The sequence below is a fragment of the Colias philodice genome, chromosome 31 (assembly GCF_061535455.1).
Source record: "Colias philodice isolate Cphi_HAF_F1 chromosome 31, ilColPhil1 Martin Lab GWU primary, whole genome shotgun sequence".
NCBI lineage: Eukaryota > Metazoa > Arthropoda > Insecta > Lepidoptera > Pieridae > Colias > Colias philodice.
Genome location: NC_143116.1, coordinates 3,536,576 through 3,558,283, shown reverse-complemented (window position 1 = coordinate 3,558,283; position 21,708 = coordinate 3,536,576). Strand labels below are relative to the sequence as shown.

General features: G+C 34.8%; 3 protein-coding genes and 2 pseudogenes across 4 annotated transcripts in view; 1 reads left to right on the top strand and 4 right to left on the bottom strand.

Moving 5' to 3' along the window:
- Window positions 1-5,792: 5,792 nt before the first annotated feature.
- Window positions 5,793-21,708, top strand: part of LOC149475178 (uncharacterized) — a 115,565-nt gene continuing 99,649 nt past the window's right edge. Inside the window, exon 1 of one of the 2 annotated variants that reach the window (XR_016318103.1) lies at window positions 5,793-5,930. The gene's annotated coding sequence lies outside the window, so the exon portion shown is untranslated. The remainder of the gene's footprint in view (window positions 5,931-21,708) is intronic. The other variant, XR_016318104.1, reaches the window with a different exon arrangement.
- On the bottom strand, window positions 6,923-8,978 carry LOC149475192 (uncharacterized; annotated as a pseudogene).
- On the bottom strand, window positions 14,887-16,396 carry LOC149475191 (tyrosine-protein phosphatase non-receptor type 9-like; annotated as a pseudogene).
- On the bottom strand, window positions 17,069-17,533 carry LOC149475190 (protein GVQW3-like). The gene has a single exon (XM_089713759.1). The coding sequence runs from the start codon at window positions 17,531-17,533 to the stop codon at window positions 17,069-17,071; it is 465 nt and encodes a 154-aa protein (XP_089569885.1).
- On the bottom strand, window positions 17,844-20,227 carry LOC149475189 (uncharacterized). Its single transcript, XM_089713715.1, has one exon. The coding sequence runs from the start codon at window positions 18,646-18,648 to the stop codon at window positions 18,343-18,345; it is 306 nt and encodes a 101-aa protein (XP_089569841.1). The 5' UTR covers window positions 18,649-20,227; the 3' UTR covers window positions 17,844-18,342.

Here is a 21,708-nt window from a genome sequence, read left to right as displayed (position 1 = left end):
TTTGACAACCAATTTGATAGTTGTCAAATAAAGTTGCCACATGAATATCTTTTATGTTATAAATATAAATATGCCATCAGCTCGGGCCATCAGATTCTGGAAGACCGACCCCGTTTTCCAATTACAGCACTAGAGCGCATTATGCGGCATAATGCTTAACGTTGAATCATTGAATGTTCCAACTACAGCAACGCTTCGCACAATCGAGCACTAGAAAAAGTAATGCGCGTGAATTGATGCGTGCAATCGATTTATCGTTAGTAATTATTAATTGTTGGAAAAAATTTTAAAGCTTTCGTTTCATTGTAGTTTTTTCGAAATAATCAAAGTTAATTCAAATTGTGTTAAAAAAATAAATATAAGCATGGATGAAGGTACAAACATTGAAAAAAAATGTTAATGAAATAATCAAAATCCAAATTACTTAAAATAACCGTAAATATTTTTCGACCAATTATTATGTACACTACTTTATTTACACATTAATGAGGTTATTGCTAACTCTATGAATATTTTTTTTTTCAACACTGAACTTAGCGCAACCTGCTGGTGCGTTTCACGTTCCAATTAAGCATCAGCATAATTCGGCATTATGCGGCACTGCGTCGCATTATGCTCTGTAATTGGAAAACAGCCCTATACTGTTTTTTTTTAGGCGAGTTGTTGTTTTTTAGTTTTTTGAGATTGGCAACACTGTTCATGATGCAATTTTGCTCTTTAGCCTTCAAAGTTTGTTGTCTCTGTCGGGTGTTTATAATTTATTCATTAATGTGTCAACTGTCACTTGCTAATTGCTTGTCCTCACTCCTCAGTCCTCAAACTTCAGAGTTCTGCTGTCTAGTGTCTGCATGCTGCATGGTTATTGAAATCAATCAGTAATTTCGTGGTAATTTCGCTTTTCTGTAGTATTTTGTTCATCAGGCATATTATTTTGTTACATCTAGGGAAATGTGTTATAAATACTTATAATAGATATGTCGGTTGGGAATTCTTTAAAAAATATCTCTACTTATGTCTTACTATCCGCCATGAGTTAAATTTTTGTCGATTCGATTCAACAGTCAGTTTAGATCGTGCTGTAGGAAGAAATATTTCTGTTTCAGTTCTTTGTACACGGTTTATGTAGTTGATTTATGAAGGTGAACAAGTTTTTTCGTATTTTGCTTGAATTTGGGAAAAGCTGACAGACATACTTTTCAGTTAAGTATGTATCAGCATAAATTTCATTCTTTTGAATTGTTTTGTAGTTTCTGACGATGTTTTCCATGTGTGTTGTTTGTAGTGGTGAAATTTCTGTTCAATCAAGGTTTGTGTAGTATTTTGTTCAATGAAAGATAGAAAGCAAGAAATATCTTGATACACAAGACACTTTATTGAAAAAGAAATAAAGAGGAATACAATACAATATTTTTATGGTTACGCTTTTTGTTAAGGAATGTATGTTTTTGTGTTTGGTTGTATTCTTTTAACCCATTGAGCCCCAAGTGGCCCGATCAGTCCATGACACAATAGATTTTGTGGTTCCGGGGCCTCAGTTATCTTGTTTACAGGATTATAAAGTCAAAAGCAAAGAAGAAAGACATCTTAACAAATAATCCATCAATTATATTATCAATTATTATTATTTTTATAACATTTTGTGTTATGCATAATATGCCGATGCTGGCACGTCTTTGTCCCACTGCCACTTGCTTTCTCCTCTGTCGTCTTGACAATAGTCAATACTGAAAATATAAACTTTGAATAATCTCACCTTGCATTGAAATATCTAATCAAAGCGGGCCATAATAGAATTCTGTTTATGATAGGAAGTAACGATAACCAACGAGTTGGCACATGTTTCCATGATGGAGTGCTTGAATGTGAATATGGATGGTATCCTAAAGAATTTATACGCTTAGCAGTTAAGTTCTCAAATTCAAATATTTTATTTGTTAGAATTGTGGTAATACAAAAGAGGTCAAACTCAAACTCAAACTCAAACCCAAACATTCATATATTCAATTAGACAACTATTTAGTAGCACTTTCGAATCATCATTACATAAGTATTTTTAACATTTAGCACCGATTCGGAAAGCAGTATCCATGGAGAAGAATCGGCAAGAAACTCCATAGTTGCTCTTTTAAAATCATGTCAATATTACATAATATGTAATGGTCTCTAGGATGAGGGATGAGGTAACTTAAAGTTGGTTAGCTTTTTTTTAATGCTGATTTAGAGTTACCTTCGACTATTCTTTATTTTCCAACACAGATTATAGTGAAATTATAAAACTACAGTCGACGGGAATAGTAGGTACTTTGATCAGGTATTTTGGGCAGAGGCATGTACTGACAAATGAAACGAAGTGTCTTTTTTATGGTTGTCTTGTTTTCTTTATCATTTTGAACAATTCTTTAGCTTGATGCTTGTGTGTTGTTTTCTGAACTATCAGATTAGCTTTTTATCAGATTGTACTGCAAAACATTGGAAAGTGCAAAAGTTTGTGTTGTATTTCTGTTCATTGTGATTCAAATATGTATTCAGTGTAGTCAATATTACACTGGTAGGTGTTTATTTTTTGTTTTTATGAGGTTAATTATTTTATCGTTGCTGTGACAGGACTGTACTCCCCTAACGCAGACTAAGGGACTTATGGGCTTCGGCTCCTGTTCCAAGAGTCCCTTGCTATTATTGACCTGCCTTTTAATCAGATGATTTTTGGGTTTTTAACTAACTTTCCCACGTTGTGGTGGAGCCTGTGCGCTTGTTGTTTAGCACATTTGGTTTAGGCGGTGGAAGACACGCTTTAGGTCATTAGATAGCTGATCCATGGGCACAGGAGTAGGGGGAAGGGGAGGGGAAGGCAGATTATCTCTGGTTTACGAAATATTGAGTTTGTTGGCCACTCTGATGGTTGCTAGACTGATTGAAGTAATTATGGGGTGGAAAGTGTCAATGTGCAGGTTGAAGTAAGTGTTAAAGTTTGGAGAACACAACTTTGTAAGATAAGCGTTTTGTTATCATCCTATTCTTCTAAAGACGGTTGTATTTCTTTAAAAACTTTGTCAAGCGATCCATATTTTCATTGCTCAACTTTATTAAGTAATCTGCCTCTTGTATATGCCCATTAATTTGTAATTGGGCAGCAGAATATATTTTTTGTTTGAGGTCAATTAATGAGTCATTTAATGAGTATTTTCTCCTTAAGTTCAGAAGTTTCTACTTCATATAACATTTTATAATGTTCTAAGTCCCTATGATATCTATCTAACTCTTTCACAAGACTTTTATTTTTATTTTGTTATTGTGCTACATTTTCCAAAAGTTCAACCGATCGTGATAAGGCAATATTATGAAGCACTGCACATGCTACAATGACCAGTGGGATATTTTGTATTTTTAGGCCCATGCCTTTTTGAAGGCAAGTAAATCTTCTTTTCAGAAAAGAGAGCCTCTCCACAGAATTTCCGGTGCTTATTTGGGACCGATTGTAAGCTTCTTCAGCAGCTGTCCTTGTATTAATAATGGGGTAAGTAAATAAGGATGACATGGATAACCATTGTCCCCAAGAATAATACCTGTCCCAAAGTCCCCACGCTCTAATTGGGCACTCCACATCGCACGCCATTTGCACGTTTAAAGAAAAATTGCCTTTTCTGTTGTGATAAATTTCAGATTGGGCTCCTGAAAATAAATTATAGTTGTATTATGTAAAATAAAGACAATAACTTTACTACGTATAGTACTGTTAATGGTAATGTTACACAGACTTACCTGCTGTGTAATATTAGCATTATTAATCAGACATAACATTTGGGGGTATAATTACCAGTGAAGTTGGCAAGCACATACCTGGAGAATTAATTTTGATATGAGTGCAGTCAACAGCTCCCACAACTCTTGGAAATCCTGCTATTGCGAAGAACTCATTGGCCACAACTGGAAATTATTCCTGTGTTGGCATATTTATAAACTTTGACTTCAAGCTGGCTATTTTGGTCGTCACTCTATGCACTATTCTATGCACCGTTGGTTGTTCAACCTCAAAAATATCACCTATTACGCGTTGATAGCTGCCTGTTGCATAATAACGGAGAGCTATAAGAATTTGGTCCACTGACTGCACACGGCGTTGGCACGGTTTCTTTTTGTCAACGGCATAGCAAGTATAGGGAAGCGACGTTTCCATACTCCAAACAGGCGTTCTATGAGATTTCTGCTTGTGAGATTCTGAAGGAAGTTGGATTAAAATAAAGATACGCAATATTCTTGATATAGTTTTAATATCACACGTTTATGCGCAGCTACAAAGATACAATTCCACCATGACAGTTTTACTTAAGCGAGAAGAGTGAGAGAGAAAATATTTTGTCACATCTATTACATTGCCATATAACAAACCACAGATAATGTTCCATCTTATTCAACAGATTCATTATAAAGTATCTCCTCTGGTGTTTTTCCATCTTCCAAAAGCTTCATGATATATGGTCATCGCATGATTCGGAAAGCAGTATCTATGGAGAAGAATCGGCAAGAAACTCCATAGTTGCTCTTTTAAAATCATGTCAATATTACATAATATGTAATGGTCTCTAGGATGAGGGATGAGGTAACTTTAAGTTGGTTAGCTTTGTTAATGCTGATTGAGAGTTACCTTCGACTATTCTTTATTTTCCAACACAGACTATGGTGAAATTATAAAACTACAGTCGACGGGAATAGTAGGTACTTTGATCAGGTATTTTGGGCAGAGGTATGTACTGACAGTCGAAACGAATGTCTTTTTTTATGGTTGTCTTGTTTTATTTTAACATTTTGAACAATTCTTTAGCTTAATGCTTGTGTTTTGTTTTCTGAACTATCAGCATAGCTTTTTAACAGATTGTACTGCAAAACATTGGAAAGTGCAAAATTTGTGTTGTATTTCTTTTCATTGTGATTCAAATATGTATTTGGAATATTACACTGGTAGGTGTTTATTTTGTGTTTTTATGAGGTCAATTATTTTCTCGTTGTTGTGGCAGGACTGTACTCCCCTAACGCAGACCAAGGGACTTATGGGCTTCGGCTCCTGTGCCGAGAGTCCCTTGCTATTATTGACCTGCCTTTTAATCAGATGATTTTTGGGTTTTTAACTAACTTTCCCACTTTGTGGTGAAGCCTGTGCGCTTGTTGTTTAGCACATTTGGTTTAGGCGGTAGAAGATACGCTTCAGGTCATTAGAAAGCTGATCCATGGGCACAGGAGTAGGGGGAAGGGGAGGGGAAGGCAGATTGTCTCTGGTTTACGAAATATTGAGTTTGTTGGCCACTCTGATGGTTGCTAGACTGATTGAAGTAATTATGGGATGGGAAGTGTCAATGTGCAGGTTGAAGTAAGTGTAAAAGTTTGGAGAACACAACTTTGTAAGATAAGCGTTTTGTTATCATCCTATTCTTCTAAAGACGGTTGTATTACTTACTTTATAAACTTTGTCAAGCGATCCATATTTTCATTGCTCAACTTTATTAAGTAATCTGCCTCTTGTATATGCCCATTAATTTGTAATTGGGCAGCAGAATATATTTTTTGTTTGAGGTCAATTAATGAGTCATTTAATGAGTATTTTCTCCTTAAGTTCAGAAGTTTCTACTTCATATAACATTTTATAATGTTCTAAGTCCCTATGATATCTATCTAACTCTTTCACAAGACTTTTATTTTTATTTTGTTATTGTGCTACATTTTCCAAAAGTTCAACCGATCGTGATAAGGCAATATTATGAAGCACTGCACATGCTACAATGACCAGTGGGATATTTTGTATTTTTAGGCCCATGCCTTTTTGAAGGCAAGTAAATCTTCTTTTCAGAACACCGAAGAGCCTCTCCACAGAATTTCCGGTGCTTATTTGGGACCGATTGTAAGCTTCTTCAGCAGCTGTCCTTGTATTTAATAATGGGGTAAGTAAATAAGGACGACATGGATAACCACTGTCCCCAAGAATAATACCTGTCCCAAAGTCCCCACGCTCTAATTGGGCACTCCACATCGCACACCATTTGCACGTTTAAAGAAAAATAGCCTTTTCTGTTGTGATAAATTTCAGATTGGGCTCCTGAAAATAAATTATAGTTGTATTATGTACAATAAAGACAATAACTTTACTACGTATAGTACTGTTAATGGTAATGTTACACAGACTTACCTGCTGTGTAATATTAGCATTATTAATCAGACATAACATTTGGGGGTATAATTACCAGTGAAGTTGGCAAGCAAATACATACCTGGAGAATTAATTTTGATATGAGTGCAGTCAACAGCTCCCACAACTCTTGGAAATCCTGCTATTGCGAAGAACTCATTGGCCACAACTGGAAATTCTTCCTGTGTTGGCATATTTATAAACCTTCAAGCTGGCTATTTTGGTCGTCACTCTATGCACTATTCTATGCACCGTTGGTTGTTCAACCTCAAAAATATCACCTATTACGCGTTGATAGCTGCCTGTTGCATAATAACGGAGAGCTATAAGAATTTGGTCCACTGACTGCATACAGCACGGCGTTGGCACGGTTTATTTTTGTCAACGGCATAGCAAGTAAAGGGAAGCGACGTTTCCATACTCCAAACAGGCGTTCTACGAGATTTCTGCTTGTGAGATTCTGAAGGAAGTTGGATTAAAATAAAGATACGCAATATTCTTGATATAGTTTTAATATCACACGTTTATGCGCAGTTACAAAGATACAATTCCACCATGACAGTTTTACTTAAGCGAGAAGAGTGAGAGAGAAAATATTTTGTCACATCTATTACATTGCCTTATAACAAACCACAGATAATGTTCCATCTTATTCAACAGATTCATTATAAAGTATCTCCTCTGGTGTTTTTCCATCTTCCAAAAGCTTCATGATATATGGTCAATTTCATATATCCACTGTCATATCGATATTTGTCACTTTCAAATAATGCATTTCTTTAAGACGCATTCTTAATATTATTAGAATTACCTTTTATTTGATCTTAAACTGCAGTTTTAATTTGAAACTACTTTTTTTTTTTGTATATATTGTATACTTTATAGCAAAGTCTCTGCCTTTTCTCACATTTTTGGTCGGTCGCTTCCTGTTAGTTTTATTTACCGAACAACATTTTAATATGAGAGCGTCCTGATTTTTTTTTATCGGTGTAGCATAAAAAGCTCGGTGGATATCGAGTTGATCTTTAACGCGAAGCTTTTTACACCCAAAACTTTTGCTATTGTGATTGCAGGTAATTTTACCAGGCAACGACTGCGACGAGTACCTAGGACAAAATTGAAAATAAATTAAAATACTTGAACAATATCAGCAATTTTATCGAATTTGCATTACAGTGCGCACATCACTAGTCTGTACTTACCTTTCAACTTTCGCCCTGTTTGCTTTCCATTTCTCCGGTTCTCTCTTGCGTTTTCTTCCTTTCCCGTGTATAGCTTCTATTACCGGCACTTCCATTACACTTTTAGCTTTACTTTTAACAAATTTTTTGTAATGAAATTGTCCAAGAAACCACTGAATTTCAATAAAATCGACAGACGCAGACGCACGGTTTTATATGTAAGACGCCATAATGAAAAACGTAAATAGATCGCTCTGATTGGTCAGCCGCGTTTTTAGCTGTATTTGTTTCTCAGCAATAGGGATATAGCTATCTTTGATTCTAATGCAGCTTTTTGACGCTGATTTTCTAAAGGATTTAGCTACTTTTGATAAGAAAGGTTATTCTTAACATATATAAAATTGGTCAGAGAATAAAATGACGTTCATAGTTTAAAACGGACCAGAGTATGCATATAGCTGCCTTTGAATCTATACCCCTATTATGAGTCATTAGACATGCAGCTATAAGTCGATGGACCGTATAGTGGATTTAGTGGGTATGCAAACTCTTCAACAACACTTTGAATCTTGTTTCTAAAAGCAAGAATCATGTGGGGGGGAATTTTGTCTACATGTGGCATTAAACTTTAAAAAATGAAAAATGTTTATTAGATTCATTTAGTTGTTTCTCGCGGAATCGAGAATTTTGTTTTTCTTGTAACAAGTTTAGTTTTTGTTGTTCTATGTGCAAAATTTCGTCATTAATTGTTTTTTTACGCCTTTTTATTTGTTGTGGGGTAGGCTGAGAAATTGACATCCGAGATGTCGACGGTAGGCTACTTTCATTATCATCTTGATGGTTTGGTGAAGGCAAGGGAGAAAAAACACTGTCATGTGAACTTCTAATTTCAGTGTCTGCTGTTTCAGCACGTTCATCTATAACTGGTGTGGTTGTGGTTTTGTACGAGTTAGACTTCCAGTAGCTGATCGTGGCTTTACAACGTCTTTGAGAAAAAGGATTAAAGGAGAGTCTTGAAATAGGGCCACTTAGGCACAACTGAAGGTGCCTCGTCTCCTGAGCGAGAAGATGGTATCTTTCCAAACTACTGCAAATTGATCCCTCAGAGTTGAGTGCAGGGAGTGCGATAAGCATATAAGTTTATGGATCATTGGTTCTTCATTACTTACCCAAGTTATTATTTGATTCAGTGATAATTGGTTCATCATTCAAGCCAAGGTTTTGATTGCTATCAATAGCCCGTAAAATGGCACCGTCACTATCAAATGAATTACTGATTTCAGTTATAACCACAGGTGCAGCCTGATAAACAAAAAAAAAAGGTAAATTAGAGGAGAGTACAGAAATAATTAGAATGAGACAACCCATACCCTCGTAACGCCCAAGTTTTAAAAGCAAAGATCAGATAAACGCCCAATGTAAAATGTAATATACAATATATTTTCACATAGCATCCGCCCAGGAAACATATATTATATTCTTACCACTTTATCATACCACTTGGTGAATGCCATCTTCCCATCATTCCGAACCGAAACCTGATTGCTTCCACGTCCATTATTTTTTAATTCTCTATCTTCAACTAGCAATGGTTGAACATCAGCAGGAATTCGATTCTTCATAATTGTCCCAGTCCCTCTGAGTCCTTTTTTTTCCTAGCTCATCTAACAATCTTTCCGTCGTAAAAATCTATCAAAATAAATAACATGGCCAGGAACCAGGTTTTCTGTAAGTGTAAGGACGGCTTTTTCGCCTAGTCCAAAATTAGAGTTTTCGAAATCGGGATAGGTTGTTTGTCCTTGATACAGATGGAAATCACAAACAGTACCGTCTGGGTTGGCTAGAACAAAAGCGTTCAAACCAACTGGATTCGGCTTCCCCGGGCAGTATTGTTTTATGGCGCACGACCCAGTGAAGGGTATAATCTCTCGTCTTTGGCATCCAAGATGGATGTATGCGATTGATAAGGGGGCGCATCTTCCACAATTAAATAAATTGTGGAAGATGCGCCCCCTTACTACTTGTAATAATGTCCTATAATATTTATTTATATAATAAGTAGTAAGCAAGCACATTTACAAGCAATTACAAAAGTAGTAAACCTATAGTCAACCGACTTATTAAAATATCTAGCTAATTACTTACACATGTTAAAAAAAAATAGTGAAAGCAAAGTAGATTTACAAGCAAGTACAAAAATAGTTAACCTATATTCAACATACAGGTTGAATTGATAACCTCCTTTTTTAAAGTTGGTTAAATAAAAATAATGATATGTACAGTAACTATTCTATGTTGATGCTAAGCCAAAGTGTTTAATTTACGTCGTTTATAATTAATTGACTTGTCAACATCATTTTTATGCTTACTATAATTATTTAGCATAATATTTGCTAAGATATTGGCAGCAATGCTATAATATTCTTTATTCTGCTTTCCACATGCAATACACACTGCTGTAAAGTCTACATAGAAAGTATCAGCTTGTAGGCTATACAATGTCAAATCGTGAAGTAAACGTTTGTGTTGCACAAATTCTAGGAAGGATACTTCTAAATCTACGTCATTAATAATATATTCCAAAATTGCTGTCATGTGATAATAAATAAACATGATTTGGTCAGTTGGTGCACATAAATCCCCTCTTTGCAACAAATTAAAATATTCATCATTTTCTGCCTTATTTTCATCAATATAAACTTTTCTACAATGTTCACAGGAGAACCGATTTAGTAAACTATGCGAAACATAACCACAAACATAAATTTGAGAAGAAATATCGATTTCACATGCTTCTAAATAATTACTGCAGTTTATAATAAAAGTAAATTTCTCAATATTAACTTTATCTTGATGACATTCAGCTGACATACAAGATTTGAGAAAGATCAGATCTTGCTGCTTTAATAAGTGTTGAAGTCTTATTTTTTTTCACTCAACAACTTGTCTGTAAGCCACATTATAATAACAACCATAAAGTGACCTGTACCTACTAGTCCAGGAGGAATCGGCGCATGAGTACCGAAAACTATTCCACCTCAATTTTTTTACGTGATCCTCTTCAAATTGCCCTACTGATGATATAAATGCATGTTGCCATGGGGCAACCCGGTGCCATATTGTTTAAACCGAAATTGTTTAAACAATTGCAAGGAATTGTTATTTTTCAACCGGACAAATTTTTTTTATATTTTTTATCGAAATACCAATAAAAAAGGTCCAATTACTTTTCACGATAAAGTTAATATTTTCAAAGATATGAATTTTTTAAGGTTTGAAAAATCTCAAATTTGGGTACTTTCGACCCATGAAAAATATATTTAAAAAAAAAATAATATATAAGTAATATTTTTTTTTCAATTCTCTATACAATAGTTAATAATATTGTTAATAGAGATTTAAGAAAATTTCATTGTTTATATCTGTTTTTTAATTGTTAACTTCGCGCGCTCACAAATAATATAAGTTGCATACTTCTATGTGGTTGTGATTCAGAAGACTGTAAGAATATAATATATAAAAATAATATTGATAATAAATAAATACTTATTTTTAAATCTTGTTTTATTATTTCATACTTCTCCATCTATAACTTTCGTTTGAAGAAGTTATTCAATGTAATTAATAAGGTAAAAGACCTAGTTATTGACACTTTAAATTTTATTTTAGTTAAAAAAAAACAAATCAATTCTAATAAATTAATAAATATAATTTTTGAATTAAAAATTTTAAGATCTTTGGTTTTTTGAGAACATTTCATTCTTTTAATTAAAATCAAATTGCGAGTGTCAAACAACTAGGCCAGTGTCAATAACTGGGTCTTTTACCTTACTTGCTGTTTCAATAACAAAAAAGTAATATAAACTGACAAAAAAGTAATTTTAATTACATGTTTCAATTTATGCTTAAATAACTTTAAAAAAATTGATTTCAGAAAAAAATATATAAGAAACAAATTGTAGACAATTTAATTATTAATAAGATTGCTCTCTTTAGAAATCTTGATAAAGTTGATAGTTTTTAAGATAAATGATAAATAATGATTCAAGACACAGAGAGGCCGATGCAGCGCATGAGTAAGAGAGAGACGGCGATACTTAAAGGTAAGCGGCGCGTACTTGTGAGCGCGCGAAGTTAACAATTAAAAAACAGATATAAACAATGAAATTTTCTTAAATCTCTATTAACAATATTATTAACTATTGTATAGAGAATTGAAAAAAAAATATTACTTATATATTATTTTTTTTTTAAATATATTTTTCATGGGTCGAAAGTACCCAAATTTGAGATTTTTCAAACCTTAAAAAATTCATATCTTTGAAAATATTAACTTTATCGTGAAAAGTAATTGGACCTTTTTTATTGGTATTTCGATAAAAAATATAAAAAAAATTTGTCCGGTTGAAAAATAACAATTCCTTGCAATTGTTTAAACAATTTCGGTTTAAACAATATGGCACCGGGTTGCCCCATGGCAACATGCATTTATATCATCAGTAGGGCAATTTGAAGAGGATCACGTAAAAAAATTGAGGTGGAATAGTTTTCGGTACTCATGCGCCGATTCCTCCTGGACTATACTAAATCTTTTTTCAGTATTGTCAGTTTGAAACTTCCCAAGAAGTATGTTTACCAGGAAGTTAAATTTTTCAAAACAATACCTTGAAATATCAATAATGATCGATGTGGTGTGCAACATAGCCTCATGAGTATCTCTTGTCAAACCTACACAAGTTTCTAAAGTCAGGGGTATGTCTTCAAGTAGGTCGCTTAAATGTTGGCGCAGAAAGGTCTCATAATTTTCACCATTTAGGTTGTCCGGAAGGAAGTATGGTCCAATTAATTTATTTGAAATTATCCCCATCCACACATTAAGAATCGTCTTTGTGATTTTTTTGAATTCTTCTTGTTAGGATTGCCACGTGCTTTCGGAGCCCAATAATGAGCGTTATGGTAGTTTGTGATACCGTTTTGATCAAATTTGGACTCATCTGTCCATAATTTTTTTTTGAAAAACGAGGGGTCTTCTTAAAGGATCTCCTTCTTCCATCACGTGCACGGGCGTGTAGTGATATGGGTAATATCCTGAAGTGTTCATTGTGGACCATACTTTCCACTGAGACAGACCAAGTTCTCGGGCAACAATGTTTGTTGATGTCGTGGGATCCATTCGAAAAAATCGCTTAATTTCATTTTCCTCTTCGTCTTCCTCATCCCGGACAGATGGCCGACCGACGTCTGTTCGTCTTCTTAGAATCGAACCAGTTTCTCTAAGGCGACGATAGGTCCCTTCGAAGACACTAACTGGTGCACGACGGTCAGGATAGCGGGTCATGTATTCCGCACGAGCATGTGCAGCTAAACCTTGACAAAACCCGTAACACATCAAAATGTCAGCATATTCTTCGTTAGTATACGAACTCATCTTGAAAATTCAAATCGCAAGCAAAAATCAAAGTCCAGTTTCGAGCCACGGTCACAGAATCGGAAGAAAATCAGTCCAAAAAGAAAGCCAAGTCGCGTTGTCAATACACAGAGGAGCACAGAAATCGCATCTACTACGGACGAATCACATAAGCAGACTAAAAAATACAAAGCGGCATCCTTCGCCCCATACAGCTTCGTCCATCACCTTGCTCGCTCTCTCCAGTAGGTGGAAGCGAGATAGTTGCAGCGTGTGAGTGAGACATCATAATCACGCGGCACAACCCTTTATTGTTCGCATAGGCAGAAAAACGCTCATCAATTAATCCTTCGAATTTTTTAATGATATTAGCATTTGGAGGACGATTAATTTTTGATCCAAACTTCACATCTTGTATAAATCCGGTAAGGTTTATAGGCCAAAAGACCAATGTTTGTGGACTCTTTTTGCCTAAAGAGTATTTTGTTTGTTTTTTGATATGATTAAAGGCTCCAGTTTCAGAATTTGACAGATCGTTAGGATACAAACGATGCATAAAGTTCGGGTCATTTTCCTCAAGTACGACATCAAACGGACTTCCTTTAGATTCGTTATCAATAACCATTTGGAGGACGATTAATTTTTGATCCAAACTTCACATCTTGTATAAATCCGGTAAGGTTTATAGGCCAAAAGACCAATGTTTGTGGACTCTTTTTGCCTAAAGAGTATTTTGTTTGTTTTTTTGATATGATTAAAGGCTCCAGTTTCAGAATTTGACAGATCGTTAGGATACAAACGATGCATAAAGTTCGGGTCATTTTCCTCAAGTACGACATCAAACGGACTTCCTTTAGATTCGTTATCAATAACCAGTATATTAGTTCCTGCATATTGATTGACTCTGTATCTACCTTCATATACATTGTTGAATGCAGTGACTTCATATCCCGCTACTTCATGAATTTAGACATCTCCTTCATACTTATTGTGAGTTAAAAGTACGCTATCTCCAACTATGTAATGATTTTGTTCTGGTCCTTCGAATTCGTTATTAACCATTACTATTTTCCTTCCAGTTATGTTAAAAGCATGTTTGTCACCCATAAATTTATTGTTTTTTAGAATAATTGTCGTCGCGTTAATGATACACGGGTTGTCCGAGTTCACAACGATGGTATCATTTAGTTGAATGACATCTGAACTCAATGAATATTTTTGCAGGTCAGAGCAGTTGAGATACTGAATAATTGTACGTTGATGAATTGGACGTTCAGTTGAGCTTCTGTAGTAAGCATTCATCGCATCCCCTAAAAAAAGGCAAAACATTCAAATATTAGTTATATTTCTGAATAAAACGAAAAAAAAAGCCAAAAAAAGCAAAAGCCCGATCTAGCCAAGCTTTTATCTCAGCTATTAAAATATTTCAAATTCAGAATGTGTCGTTTGTTAAGTTTAAGAAAAAAAAATGAAAAAAAAATATATTGCACGCCTCATAAGTTACAAAAATTATTTCAATCTAATAAATTTTATTGTAGAAAATGAGTTTATGAGGCGTACTTTTTTGGATTTTCTAAACTTTTTTTGACCACTAATTAAAAAAAAAAAACAATTTACCTTCTTTACTTAGCGGTATCATTTCATCCTCTACCACTCAAAAAACTTAAAAAAAAACATGATATTAAAATGCTTAAATTTATAATTACCCACTTACTTAATTACCCACAAAATTTCGGGTCATTTGTAACAGGATGGCGGTTCTACAGGGGTCTTAGTACGCAATGACAAAAAGAAAAATGATGGTCAGAACGCTGATACCGGATACTATAACGTTTTATATTAGAGAATCGTAACATAAAATATTATAGTATCTTCACCGTGTGTGACGCGCTTAATCCTTGCACAAAAATATACATATTCATTCAATAATTAAGGATGTAATGTGTAATAAAATAAATGATTCGATATGCAACTTTCTTTATTACCATTTTTTCAAATATTAATTATGTTACAAAACATGCTGCAATTAATACATTCAGTCTCAAAAGTGTTAGTAAACATCTCCTAATTACTCCCTAATAAGTCTAATTAATTAGAAAAAAAATGTTTAGCGCATCGTTTTATTTCGAGAAATTTACAAAGATAATTCTTAAGAGAAATGCACACTTAAAATAATAATATACCTTATGTATAAGACAACACATAATTCGATTAAACCCTTCAAACAGAACCCTTTATTATTTCATAACATAAAGCATAAAGGTCTGGGGAGTTAATAGACCCGGGCCTGTGATCTCTCATTCTTTCAACGACATGTGACACCGAGACTATTTTTGATAAATCATACTTCGTAGTGCAGATATCGATTGCGCAAAATACTTGTGAGCCTCCCAAACCATCAAAGCAATGAACGAGTATAGGGGCAGATTTCTTAAGAGGCATTGTGTTCTATGGCTTAAGATAAATGTCGTCAACGATAAAATAAAAATCCAAAAAGTATCCTGGCTGAGGTAAGCTACCTTTCGGCCAATCGGTATACTGATAGTGAAAAACCAAGCGCTTCTGTTTTGGCTTGAGTGTCATCGAAGTCAGACTTAGCACAGTTGCAGTAAAAAATGAATAGACTGTAACTTTTCGAGTCGTAATCTTGAACTTCCCGCTCACTACAGATCGACGCTCAGGGGACCAATATTGGTAGCTCTCAGTAAGCTTGCCTATCATCACGATTATCTCTACGTGGTTACTCCACACAGTTTGCCAGAACGTTTCGAAATCTTCTGCCGCTGGTTTTTTCGTACAAAGAAACTTATGTTTCGTATCATACCCATCAACGAAGCTCGCTCTCGGGATCACTTGATTTTTCTTGGGCTGCGGACCATAGTAGAGAAACTGCAGGTAAGACAGGCAGCCTGTTATCTGCACCTCTTCGCTCTGCTCCAAGGTAGATTTCATTTCTTCTCCTTCCTTCATGAATTTTGATTGATACTCTTCTACGATGCGCGCTTTTGATTTTGGGTCTTCGTAGGAACTCGTCGGCTTTCATCTTTGGGATACAGGATTCTATTGCCAAGGACTTCATTGCGAAGCGTCTGTAATCGATGGCAATGAATTTCGAACTAAACTTTTTTCTATGGCTAAATCAGCTTTTATAAAACCCTTGAATGCTCTACGTCATTTTCGTCTGGCTATCGTTAGATATGTAAATAACGTTGCGATGGAGTTAAATCTTTTATTCGTTGAATCTAAACCATAAACTTATGCATATTAATGGTTCTGGGTAATGAATTAAACTTTTTGTTTATTATGTAAAATATACTACTTCTTTACTACTAAAATTTTTCTAGAAAAAATAATCGATATGATAAAGTAAAGTAAAAAGAAAACGCTGTTGATTCGCTTACACTTTCATTTCAATTATTTGTAAGCATTGAAAATTTAGTTACAATCCTACTTACATTCTACTTACAATTATCATTTCAAGTCGTTAAAAAATATAAAAAATCTAACTACACTCTATCTTATTTCTAAGTTCAATATCAAATGGCATTTTTCGAAGAAAAGAACTTATATATATTTCACAGATACGGTTCACACTTATTGTCTTGATTAATTGATAGATGCACCTTAACTAATTGATAAGCGATATATAGCGATATACGAGGGCGATTCAATAAATACTTAGCCTACAAAAAGAATACGAAAATTTTGGAAAAGTGGCAATTTATTTTTCAACATAGTCTCCTTTTAGTTCGATACACTTAGCCCAGCGATGCTCCAACTTTTTTAACCCGTCCGAAAAATAGGTTTTCTCAAACTCTGCAAAATAGGCCTCCGTGGCAGCGATAACCTCCTCATTTGATCCATATCTATTCCCGGCGAGGGATTTTTTCAGATTAGGAAACAGAAAGAAGTCACCAGGGGCCAAATCTGGAGAATACGGTGGATGAGGCAGCAATTCGTAGCGTAATTCGACCAATTTGGCCATGGTAACGGCAGACGTGTGAACCGGTGCGTTGTCGTGGTGAAACAGCACCTTTTTCTCAGCCAGATGGGGTCGGTTTATCTTTAATTCGGCGTCGAATCGGCTCAATAAATCGGCATAGTAAAGCCCTGTAATTAGTTTACCCTTCTCGAGGTAATCGATGTAGACAACTCCTTGTGATTCCCAGAAAACGGTGGCCATAACTTTTCCGGCCGATATTACAGTTTTCGCCTTCTTTGGAGCACGTTCCCCGGTCTGGATCCATTTTTTTGATTGCTCCTTGGTCTCTAATGTGTACCAGTGAATCCAGGTTTCATTGACGGTCACGAAACAACTAAAAATTCCCCTGGATTCCGCTTAAACAGCGCCAAACACGTCTCCGATGTGGACTCACGGTTGCGCTTGTTTTCCGGTGTGAGTAAATGCGGCACCCATCGCGCCGACAGCTTTCTCATGCCGAGTTCCTCGTGAAGAATATGATGCACTGTTCCTTCTGAAATGCCTACAGTCTCAGCTAGCTCCCGAACCTTCAATCGGCGATCTGTCAATACGAGATCATGGATTTTTTTAATGTTTTCCTCCGTAGCAGCTGTTTTTGGTGCACCTGGACGTGGTTCATCAAAAACCGACGTATGGCCACGTGCAAACTCGTTGAACCAATTCTTGACGGTGGCTATCGATGGAGAAGAGTCACCGTACACAGCATCCAAGCGGTCTTTGATTTCGATGCGCTCTTTCCCGTCCAAAAATAGGAATCGAATCACCGAACGATATTGCTTTTTTTCCATTTTTGTAAAACTGATCCACACGTTCGCTTCCATAGGTTGTCAAATTAAAACAAATGAAGGGATTTGAATGAAAATTAAATTAAATAATTAAAAAAGAATGAGCTACACTGTGGTAAACCTATTTTGAAACAATAGCGCCCTCTGGTGATGAGGCTAGGTACTTATTGAATGCACCAGGTATACATAAAGATGGCTTTGAGCCATAAGGCCGCCGTTTGTACATTTTAAATGGTTTTGTTTTATGTACTTTCATTGTAATATGTTGTACAATAAAGAGTAAATAAATAAATAAATAAATAAATAAATAAGCGGTTAATAAATAGTCCCATGCTTTTGTTCTTGCATCTTATTAATTACATTTGGCAGTAACAGCATTTCTGTTCTATTGAATTGCGTTATACAGATATCAAACGCACAAAATACTGGAGAGCTCCCTACACCGTCAAGACAATGGACCAGGATAGGGGGAATTTTCTTTTTAGTCACTCTGCTTCTTAACTTAACATACATGTCGTTGACAAAGTGATAAAATTCTATGAATGCATCTGGCTGATGAGGAAACTTGCCTCTTGGCCAAGCGGTGTATTGATAGTGAAAAATCATGCGCTTCTGCTTTGGTTTTTGTTCAGATGCAGTCAGAGATAACAAAGTCAAAATATAGTGTGAATTGATCATAATCGACCTAGTTAATATCTGAAACTTTTCACCTACTTAAACACAGCCTTTTTGGGGGACCAATATTGATAGCTCTTATCAGTTAGCTTGCACGTCATTACAATAATTACCACTTTGTTATCCCACACCGTTTGTCAGAACATTTCACAGTCTTTCTTTTCTGGATTTTTGGCACAAATAAACTTCCGCTTAGTTTCATATCCGTCGACGAAACTTGCCCCAGGAATCACCAGATTTTTGAACCGAGGACATTGACGAGGAAACTTCAGGTTTGAGAAGCAGCCGTTGATCTCCAACTTCTTGTTTAGTCTATGGCGTCTTTCTTCTTCCTGCTTCGAGACTATTGCGTTATATTCTTCTATGACGCGAGCTTGTGAATTCGGTTCGTCCATAAACCGCAGGAAGTCGTTGATATTCTTGCTTGGGAAGCAGGCCGCCATTTTCGAAGATTGTTTCCTGTTGAGAGGAAAAGACTCTGCAGATTAACTTGTAAAAAGTGCTTACAACTAGAAGCGAAGTGAAGTATCTATTCATAAGGGTGATTGTTTACAAACTAACAGTTATTTTTTAACTAACTCCCTTTTATACTATTAAAAAGTATCACGAACATACTCAGCCAATACTAACAAGTCCTCTATGTCATTAAGCGTCAATTTATGGCTGTTCGATGTGAATATCAATTCTAAACAGAGTCGGTAAAAGGCTTTCTATGTTCAGTATTAATTCTTCCCCAATCTACTCATGACCTTAACTACTTAGTTAAACTAATTATTTAGCAAAACTGAAGAAGTTAAATGAAGAAAAAATAATTAACCTGCTTTGCAAAGTAAACAAGGCTGTTGGTTTTGCAAAGCTTTAAACTGTTTATGGTACGGGAGCTATTAACGTTAAAAAAAAAGTCATTTTAGTATAGTTGGTTTTTTGATATACTGTTCCTCTTGCTATTTCGGTTAGAGTCCGGGCTGTCTGGCTGGTCGCAGTGGTTGCGTTTTTTAGTGCGCATCTCATCTGCACAGGATAATTTCCTTAATTTAAAGTCATTTTTTAACGCGTAATTTTTAATATTTTGCCTTTAGATAGATCCATCAGACATAATTTTTTTATTGCAAGACGTTTTTTTCGTTGTTAAATAGGTGCCAGATGCAATTTTTTATTTCGTTTTTATAAAAAATTAAAATTTTTTTAGAATGTCTGTAAATTTCATATTATGTTCTTCAAACATAATATAATCTAAAATTAATTAGCCAGACGCTAATTCGATTGTTAAGTATTAAATACGTACAAATAAAAACGTAGTGAAAGTAGGTAAGTATAACAATTTGATGATTGTGTATATGGAGAGATAGTTTAAAGTGCAAGAGAGATAGAAAGGGTCAGCCGTGAAAATTAAATAACAATAAAAAATAACTTTTTTTTTTCGAAAATATAAGATACATAGAAATTGAATTGTTCCTACTCTAGGATTCCCTGTGTTGTGGGAACAAGTACCTTCCATTGGTACATTTTATTCCTTAGGCTAAAAAATAAACTATTAGGGTACATCAACAATCTTCTATACAAAACAATTTTTTTATTACTTAACTATTAAGTTATGGGTTTAAATGAAAACAGCGATTACATAAACTTATTTATATTGTTTCCAATAGCACATTGCCTAATACCACACATTACACACCGCGTACAAGAAGAAAAAGAACCACAGACAAAATACAGTGTTGCCAATACAAGTTAAATTTTCTAATATATATCTAATATTAACTAGCGACCCGCCCGGCCCTGGCTTCGCACAGGTGCAATGCTGATACTAAATACACTACAGAAAAACTGTGAACGTTGAATATAAAAACATAGCGGCCCGCTCCGGCTTCGCACGGGTATAAAATATATAGCCGGGCGGCCGGCTGGTACCGCCGCAAACGCTACGTCCCGCAATTTTTAAATCTGTAATATCTTCGAAAATATTCACTTAAATCATACGGTGTAAAGGGCCATATAGATCTATATTAAATTAACAATGTATTCAAGGTCTTCAATTGGTTAAGTATTAATGCTGTATTGGTTAAAATCGCTTCGAAAATCTTCAACTAAATCGCTTAAATCGCTTAGCCATTATTTGTCGTAAAAAGTAAATGACAAAAAAAGTTATTGTGGGTTATCCATAGGAGATAGACATATACCATCACGGACTTTTCTGTAGACCTTTTCAATGTGTACTATAGTTAGTACATTATTTTGATAAAACTCGTAGGGTGCCTGCGTTTGCACTGTAAGTGGAAAAAATGTAATTATTTACGAAATCACATTAGAAACCTCAAAAATAACAGTACTTCTCCACTATTTAATGGATGTTATTATACATATAAACCCCCCACTTGAATCACTCTATCTATTTAAAAAAACCACATCAAAATCCGTTGCGTAGTTTCAAAGATTTAAAGAGACATAGGGACAGAGAAAGCGACTTTGTTTTATACTATGTAGTGATGATGATAACAATATTAATTCATTAATCTTAATTCTTATTATATATACATAAATCTCGTGTCATAATGTTTGTCCTCAATGGACTCCTAAACCACTTAACCGATTATAATAAAATTCGCACACCATGTGCAGTTCGATCCAACTTGAGAGATAGGATAGTTTATACATGTAGGTACCATACGGGCGAAGCCGGGGCGGACCGCTAGTATACCTATATAAATTCATGCTAACTACTTTAGTTAAATTCAATACAAACTTAAACATGCGAGTGTGTGTGTGTTCACGTGTGTGTGTCGTGTGTGGTGTGGTGTGTGTGTGTTGTGTGTGTGTATGTGTGTACATCAATATTGAAACAAACTTTCTAGTTGTTTACAGATGATGGAATATTGGAAAACAATAACAATTCCTTAGACGATAACATAAATAATTCTGACAGTGTGAGGAAAGATGATGATGATGATGATTATGAAGATGGCTTTTTAAATTTAACAATGTAATTGTTTAACCTTCATTGATAAAGTTTTTATTCCATTCTTTTCAATGTATGGTAACTTTAATTTATTTTTCACTTTTATGTTTATTTTTTTTTCATTTTAGCTTTTATTTATAAGAACAAGTGTAAATAATATTGTATTCTTGCAATTATTTCCTGTCGCATAGTTAAAATACACTAGCTGATGAGCTGCATGCTTCATTACTTTTTTTTATATATACACATTATTTAATACTTAACAATCGAATTAGCGTCTGGCTAATTAATTTTAGATTATATTATGTTTGAAGAACATAATATGAAATTTACAGACATTCTAAAATAATTTGAATTTTTTATAAAAACGAAATAAAAAATTGCGTCTGGCACCTATTTAACAACGAAAAAAACGTCTTGCAATAAAAAAATTATGTCTAATGGATCTATCTAAAGGTAAAATATTAAAAATTACGCGTTAAAAAATGACTTTAAATTAAGGAAATTATCCTGTGCAGATGAGATGCGCACTAAAAAACGCAACCAC